The sequence below is a fragment of the Chinchilla lanigera genome, unplaced genomic scaffold, assembly GCF_000276665.1.
Source record: "Chinchilla lanigera isolate Chin_1 unplaced genomic scaffold, ChiLan1.0 scaffold00049, whole genome shotgun sequence".
NCBI lineage: Eukaryota > Metazoa > Chordata > Mammalia > Rodentia > Chinchillidae > Chinchilla > Chinchilla lanigera.
The window spans coordinates 4,644,872-4,653,401 of NW_004955450.1; the positions used below are offsets into that span (position 1 = coordinate 4,644,872).

The following is an 8,530-nucleotide window of genomic DNA, read 5'->3' on the forward strand; positions in this document are numbered from 1 at the left end:
CATACTCTGCCTTCTCCCTCTGGCTAGACTGTCATCTCCATGGAGGAGCCCCGGGTAATCATGACTATGGAGGAACAAGAAAACAGCCTGTTGCTAAACACAGGTGCAAGTCTCTCAGTCCTTCTTTTCAATCCTGGCCTTCCTTCCAGCCGTCACACTTCAGTGAAAGTAGTCACTGGTGAGGAGGTAATTCACTACTTTTCACAACCCTTAGGCTTGTTAGATCCTTCTTGCGTATCTCTGTCTTCCTGAGAAACCACTTTGAAGATACCACCATGTATTACAGCAGCCATTGATATTTTCCTACTAATCTATCCATAACTCTATAATGTTTGTATTGTTCCTATCCTATTTCATAAATGGATGCATGTTTATTATTATGTGTTTCCTACAACAACCATTCAGAATAGTTAATGATTATTCAATTGGTCACTCATGTATAGCTCTATTTATTTTCTTTAGAAGCCACTTTGAAGATACCAAAGTACAGTACAACGACTATTGATAATCTCCTACCCCTTTTGTCTGTAACTCACTATTATTTGTCTATTTGTTTTCCTGAGAAACTATCTTGTAGATAACAATATGTAAAACAACAACCATTGATAATTTCCTACCACTTTGTCTGTAATTTGGTAAGCCCCCCCTATTATTATGTTATCCTTCTTTTACTCTTTAAAATAAAAATTTAAAAAAAAAAAAAAAAAACAACAAGCATCTACCACAGATATGACTTGAGCAGGCAGCAGCACTGTGCCTTCAACTGACCGCATACGCAGCGGAGGCCAGGTCACAGGCCAAGGCGCGCAAGCCTACACTGAGGCTGGGCTCCTGCCGGCTCCGGCTCCAGCTCCAGCTCAGGCCGCTGTCGCAGGCCCATCTGGCCCCAGAGTCGTGGCTGCCAGCTGTGCAAGTGGTGGAAATGCTCCCTCCTTACTGATTCGGTGCAAAAAACAAAGTATAGTAACAGCAGGCAGAATTCTTGCATCCCAAACCTAAGTCACGACCACACTCTGCTCCTCATCACCTGCTCTCAGAACTCACTCCTCCACAGCACAGAACATGTGGATGGATTTCTACTTCTTCTGTTATTTTATGGAGGTGCGTATACATGTGTATGCTGGATGCAAACCCAGGGCTTTCACTGAGCTGCACCTCCTGCTCCAACTGTTCTTTATCTGTACTCCACTTTTGCCTTAGCTATAAAATACTTCATGGCACTGCCGGGTGTGGTGGTGCACACCTGTAACCACCGTACTTAGAAGGCTGAGGCAGGAGGATTACTGCGAGTTCAAGGCCAGCCTGGGCTACCTAGTGAGTTCAAGGCCAGACTGAATTACATAGTGAGATCCTGTCTCAAAAAACCAAAAAAAGAAAGATTTTAAAAAACTAACAGCTCCAACAGTTCATCCTCACACCCACAACAGACACGTGACTGATACCCTGCACACATACTAGAAATCACAGAGTAAGCACTACAGAGGACACAAGTCAATCTGGTCCTCCTTTCGTAGTTATGAATGCTTCCCAGGAATCCTCCGATCTTGAAAAAGACAAAAGTATGAAAAAGAACTGATTCCTGGCACCTGTGCTTTTAACCACTTAAGTTCAAAGCCAGCCAAGGCAACTTAGGAAGAGCCTGACTCAAAATACAAAATAAATAAAAAAGGCTGGAGATGTAGCTTGCAGGAGAGTGCTTGCCTAATGTGGGCGGACCCTGGGTTCAATCCCTAATGCTGCAAAAGAAAAGAAATAAAGAGGAAGAGAAAGACCGTTCTGTGAAGCAGAAGAGAATTTTAAAGGATCAATTTCAAAGGTAACTGATACTAAAAAGACTGTGGAGGCGCCCTCCATTTAGGAACCTTCCATTCTTCCTCAACAAACCCTAAAAATCTACAGTGTGACAACTATTTTTTGTTACATGTTGGAATAGCAGATGGGGAAAACTGGAGAGGGTATGACAAGAAAAGACAAAGTTCTTAGAAATTAAAAACACAGTTACTAGCCAGGCACAGTAGCACATGCCTGTAATCCCAGCAGTTTAAGGCCAGCCTGAATTACACAGCACAACCTTGTCCCAAACAAAACACAACAACAAAAGCACAGTTACCAGAATAAAAGGTTGAATAGAGCTGGGCATGGTGGCACATACCTAAAATCCCCACACTTGGGAGGCTGCCCTGAGTTTGAGGCCAGCCTGGACTACACAGCAAAAGTGGAAAAGAGGAGGTGGGGGGACAAAGGGAGGAGAGGGAAGGGGAGGGGAGGAGAAGGGAAAAGAGGAGTTGTGAGCGGTGGGAATACCAAATCTATTCAATCACGTCTAATAGAAAGTAGGGAGTGCAGCAGACACACTGCTAGTTTGTCACCTAATGTCACTCCTCTCTCTTCCTTGCTGACAGACTCCTAATTCGGGGGCTAAGGATTTAGCTCAGTGGTAGAATACTCGTCTAGCAAGCGAGAGGACCTGGGTCTGGTCCCCCTCATCAAAAACCTAAAAAACAAAGACAAAACAAACAAACAAACAGAACCTGTCACAAATGGCAATGTGCCAGATGAAAATCTGTTTTCTACACTTCCTCATCCGATGTAAGCAGAAACTGTCGGAAACCTCAGAGAAACCTCTGCTTTCCTGACACAGGCAGTATCCCCTCTTCTCCGTATGGCTTCCTCGTTCTCCTTGCTAAAGAATGCAGACGTGGGGCTGGGGGTTTAGCTGGGGCTAGGGATTTAGCTCAGCGGCAAAGCGCCTGCCCGGCAAGGGTAAGGTCATGAGTTCAATTTCCGGTACCAGAAGAAAAACAACAACAACAAAAAAAGAATGCACATGTGGGGTTAGTGCTGCCGCAGTCAGCTTTGCCACGAGAAAAAAGCCTCTGCCTTCACAGTGTAGGGAGACCAGGTCAGTGCCAGCAACTACTTAGCAGGACTTCTGTCTCACGCTGGAAAACAAATCCCTAACTTGTACAACCAACGTTGAAGTCTAAGTATCTGCTGCAATTACGTACAACCTCCCACTGATATACAGACAGTGAAAGCCAGGCATGGTGACACATGCCTGTGTCCCAGCTCCTGGGAGGCTGAGACAGAAGAATGAATGAGTGAATGAATGAATGGATGAACAAATGAACGAACAAACAAACGAATGAACACACACCGCCCTGAGACAATGGAGGCCGGTACAAAATCAAAAAATGACTCCAGGAAAATGCTCACCCAAAGAAAGGCAGGGTTTTAAAGGTGAAATAGCCAACAATGTCAATCAGACTGGGGGAAAAATAAATAAAACAGGACAGCAATTGACAATGGTTTGAGAGCCAGGTGTGGTGGCGCATGCCTGTAATCCCAGCACTCGGGAGGCTGAGGCAGGAGGATCGTTGTGAGTTCGGGGCTGGCCTTGGCTACAAAGTGAGCTCAAAGCCAGCCTCAACTCAAAAAGACAAAAAAAAAAAAAAAAAAAAAAAGATAATGGTTTGGAACTGTAGTGATAAAAATGCGAAAATAAAGGTATTTTGGTATATAAGGACTCTGTTATAATAACAGGAATGCTCTTGGAAGAACTGAATGGTTAACATGCTTTCTGAAAGACAGCTGGTAAGTCCCCTACTCACCCAGTCTTTCCGGTTAAGTCTAGCCGCTTCATTGTACACTTCGATGGCGGCCTTATGTTTTCCCAGAAGAAATCTGAAAGACACATTTTCCCTAATTAGTATCTCAACATTGGTTTTTTGTTTTGTTTTGTTTGCCACAGGGTCTTGATATGTAGTCCAGGCTGGATCTGAACTCATGATCCTCCTGCCTCAGCCTCCTGAGTGCTGGGATTACAGGCATGCACCACCACACTCCACAATCTCAACATTCTTACATGATTCACTCCACCAGTCCCACACTTTCCTGTCTTCCACACAGCGTGGAATTCTCGTGGCTTCTTCCCGGGAGCTGCCATGCAGGAAGCTGGAGCACCCCACCAGGGGAGGAGGCAGAAGTTCTGGCCACAGCAGCTCCTCCCAGGCTTGTCTCATTAAAAGGCAGTTTCAGAGCAAGATGTACTATAAGCATAGTACATCCAAAAATAGGGGCTGAGGATTTAGCTCAGCGGCACAGCGCCTGCCTGACAAGCGTGAGGTCGTGAGTTCAATTCCCGGTATCGGAAAAAAACAAAAAAGAAAAACAAAGAAATAAAAATGGAACCAGCCAAGAGGTAGACCACTGACAACAGCTGCCATCATTTATCTCATCACCCATCAGGGACCCAGCCTTCCTCCCATGTCACTTTTCCCTCCGAGGCTGGATCACGACTTTGGAGAGAAACAAGGGAAGACTGGCTCAAGGGAAAAGAGCACACACAACCGCAAAGTGAATGGCAATGCAGGGAGGAATATGGAGACCAGAACCCCCAGCTCAGCCGCTCCTCCTCTGGAAAGGGAGCAGACTTAGCAGCTCAGGAAGGCTATTTAGAGGTAGTTTCCCAGCAGGAACCTTCAGGGCAGTCACTCAACAAACTCACTAAAAAACCTACTTTGCATAAGGGGTCATGTTAAGTATCAGAATGGCAGATGGTCATGTTAAGTATCAGAATTCTGTGGGCTGCCAAGATAATTCAAAGACTTAAAGCAGACACTGATGCTCCTAAACTGGATCAGTGCTCTTTAATCGAACTAGGGGAAACAGTATTTACAATACTAGTTCATCCCAACCTGGTATGGTGGGGCACACGTATACTCCTGCCACTCAGGAGGCTGAGGCAGGAGAATCGCTGTGAGTTCGAGGCCAGCCTGGGCTACAACGTGAGTTCATAGCCTGAACTGCACAGCGAGACCCTGTCCCAAAAAAGCCAAAAAACAAAACAAAAACCAAAACCCTGGTTGATCTCATTTTTTTCTCAAATGTCAAGACCTCCCACACTCTTCAGAACAAATCAATCCCCCTGTAACCCACAAGCCCCTCCCCGCTGCGCCTCAGCCCCCAGCTCCCAAACTCACAACGACCGCGCGACCTGCTTGAGGTTGTCCACACTCTGGGGGCTGAGAATAGCACACGTCTGAAAGAGCTCCAGGGATTCTTGGATATTCCCTTCCAGACGCAGGATCAGTGCTGCCAGGGACAGAAGGAGAGACAAGGAAGCCGTGGCCCAGCATCAGAAGAATGCAAGAAATCATTTGGCTACAACTGTGTCTCCCACAGATACCACTGTGGACACGTGAAAAGCCAGCAGAGCCTTTCGCAAGCTGAGCTGCTTCCCAGGAATGACCGGCCCTCCCAGCTTGCCACACAGCTCCCGGGTTTCTTTGCAAATGATCACAGAAACTGCACAGAAAGCGGCTGGGGATATGGCTCAGTGGTAGAGTTCTTGTCTTGCATGCACAAGGCCCTGGGTTCGATCCCCAGCACCACAAAAAATTAAAAAAAAAAAAAAAGAAACTACACAGGAAGAGCGGGCAGGGCTTCCCCCTCAGGTGCTCAATTTACTAAGCCAATTCAGACTGCCACACAGTCTGCAGAATGCAGCCGGGGCGGGCCGAGGGGAGCCCACGTCCTAGGCCCAGCTGGGAGCTTCTGGCAAGGATGCACAGCCCCGCATGTTTGAGTTCTCGGCACAGCGACCAACCCGAACCAACGGCTCTTCCTAGGTTTATGTTTTCAGAAGAACTTAGCAGGGACTGAAAGCCTGGAACTTGTGATATTGAAAAACAAAAGCAATGCTTTTGCCAAGATGTCCTACATGTGTTACTATCTTAACAACTGCACCAGGCAATGATGTATTCATCTGAAAACTATAAATGCAATAAATGGTAAACAAAACTATTCACAAATACCAAAGAGTCAAAAAGAGAGTTTCTGCAAAAATTCAGAATGATACTGCTGGCATTAAAGAATAAAATTTAAGCCATGCATGGTAGCACATGCCTGTAACCCTAGCACCTGGAGGCTGAGGCAGGAGGAGTGTAAATGAAGGCCAGCTCCGACTGCACAGTGAGACAAACAAAACAAAATAAGCTTGAGAACACAAGTTCACAGATTTGGTTTCTGAAGAGTTCTTGTCCTCTGTATCATTCTACATATCTACAGGCTGCTTCTCTGCTGCTTCTCTTCTGCCCCAGGCGTCTCAAAACATCCTCAAGACTTTTCTCATTCTGCTTAGTTGGACCCAAAAGGACCCTTCAAAAGCAGCTTCTGGCCTTGAAATTCCTGCATGAGGTAGGAATCCTAAGCATCCATTCAGAAAAATCCTAGCCTGAAACTAAACAGCAGTGAAGGATGGTTTCAATATTTAACTACTTTTACGGTTTAGATCTGGATGTCCCCAAGAGCCTCCTAGGCAGGCCTCTGGAAGGTGAGGCGTTAGGCGGCTCACAGCCCCCTTGCTGTTAGGAGGCGGGGTCTGGTGGGAAGAGGCGGTCCCTGGTGCGTGGCCTGGAGGGTTCAGCTCCCGCCCCTGCTCCGTTCCTCTCTCTCCACTCCCCGCCTGCCAGACCCTGAGCAGTTTCAACCCTCCCTCGCTAAGCCCTGTGCCACGCCACCCTGCCTTGGAGCTCCCGGACCATAGACTGAAACCTCTACAAACCAGGAGACAAATAAACCTCTCCTTACATTGTTAGTGTCTTAGCGACAAGGAAAGTGAGTAGGATGATATTAGTCATTCCTGAAAGCAAATCCAGAAAAAAAAAAAAAAAAATCACGGTCCGATTTAAAAAAATACTAAACAGATCTTTGTGGAGCATTTACTTGAATTTAAGTATTTCAGAAGTTGCTCGGTCTTTTTAAAGAACACAGGCCAAGAATTTTTAGCAAGAAGAGAAGAAACACGAGTCTTACCTTGGACATAGATAGCGTATTCACACAGCCCCTGCGTTTCCCGCAGCTGCTCTTTGATAACGGCCTGAAAGAGGGAAAAATTACCTGAGGAGAGGCTAAGTGTAAGGAAAGGTAGACACGGACAGAGGGCACCTGTGAGAAATCGAGGATACGAACGATGACTAATAAAGCACCTCATTCTTCAAAGCCCCAATTTGTGTGTGATAACTCATTTTAGAACAGGGTTGACAAACTATCGGTTTCACAGGCCACTTTTTACAGCTCTCGAGCGAAGCAGTTTCTAATTTTTATTTATTTATTTATTTATTTGAGACAAGGTCTCACAATGCAATTCAGGCTGGCTTTGAACCCACTATGTAGCCCAGGCTGGCCTCAAACTCACAACAATACTCCTGCCTCAGCCTCCCAAGTGCTGAGAATGCAGGTGTGCACCACCACACCCACCATTATATTTTTAAAAAGTTATAAAGATGATGACCATGGGCCACTGTGTCCTCTCTTGCATGGTGGCCCACCCTCAGGCCGTAGGGCAGTGGTGGTGAACCTATGACATGCGTGCCCCCGCTGGCTATTTGTTACCATTGAAAGCTCCAAAAGGTTTGCCATCACGGCTGTAGGGTGCACTTCTTTTCCTACTTTTACATGGCCCACACTCACTCTGCTGAGCCTGTTTCTTTTCCTACCTTTAATAAAACTTTGCTACTATTAAAAAAAAGATGCTGATTATCAAATAAAATACTATATGTGGCTTATAAATTTGCAACTATTTACTGTCTGGCCCACTGAAGAAAACATTGCTAAAGTCTACCCTGGTAAGCTAGAAAAGCCCGAGATCTTCAGGCCATCACAGATGTTAGAAGTTCTCTGATGAGCAAAACGCAGGCTCTGTCTTTCTACAGAGGGCTGAGGCCAGGCTGCTACTGGAGAACTGGGGAAGGCTCTCCTGAGGAAGCAGCTCCAAACTCTAAATTGGCACAGAGTGGAAATGAAGCTGAGGTAGCCAAGAGATTCCGAGCAAGAGGAATGACAAATGCCATCCTAAAAGCTTGAGTATAACGGGGAAAATGCTGATAAATTTTAAGGAGGGAGGAGCCCAATCCTATTTGCTATAAAGAAAAACCACTTTTATTAAACTGGACATGGGCCAGGCATGGTGGCCCACGCCTATAATCCCAGCACTCGGGAGGCTGAGGAAGGAGGATCTTTGCGAGTTGAGGCCAGCCTGGGCTACAAAGTGAGCTCAAGGCCAGCCTGAACTGCACAGTGAGACCCTGTCTCAAAAAGACAAAAAACAAAAATAAGCTGGACATGGTGGTACATGCCTGTAATCCCAGCACCTGGGAAGCTAAGGCAGGAGTTCAAGACCAGCCTGAACTAAATAGAGATCCTGTCTCAAAAAAAAAAAAAACCAGAGGCAGGTGTACTGGTCCAGGCTTGCATTCCCAGCACTAGGGAGGCTGAGGCAGGATGACTGGAGTGAGTTTGAGGCCTGTGATGCATCACTCAAGACCAGCCTGAACTGCACAGTGAGACCTTGTCTCAAAAACAAATACATGCTGGGCATGGTGGCACACACCTGTAATCCCAGTGCTCAGGAGGCTGAGGCAGGAGGATCATTGCGAGTTCAAGGCCAGCCTGGGCTACAAAGTGAGCTCAAGGCCAGCCTGAACTGCACAGCAAGACCCTATCTCAAAAAAGACAAAAATAAATAAAT

The 8,530-nt window shown here is 46.2% G+C and overlaps 1 protein-coding gene across 1 annotated transcript in view; it reads right to left on the minus strand.

The window, feature by feature from the left end:
* The window catches only part of Bbs4 (Bardet-Biedl syndrome 4), a 43,837-nt gene that overhangs the window by 20,238 nt on the left and 15,069 nt on the right, over positions 1–8,530 (minus strand). The window contains exons 4-6 of the mRNA XM_013518828.1: positions 6,817–6,880; positions 4,983–5,094; positions 3,612–3,684 (exon numbers count right to left, since the gene is read on the minus strand). Of these exons, the coding sequence (XP_013374282.1) occupies positions 3,612–3,684; positions 4,983–5,094; positions 6,817–6,880 (249 nt within the window). The remainder of the gene's footprint in view (positions 1–3,611; positions 3,685–4,982; positions 5,095–6,816; positions 6,881–8,530) is intronic.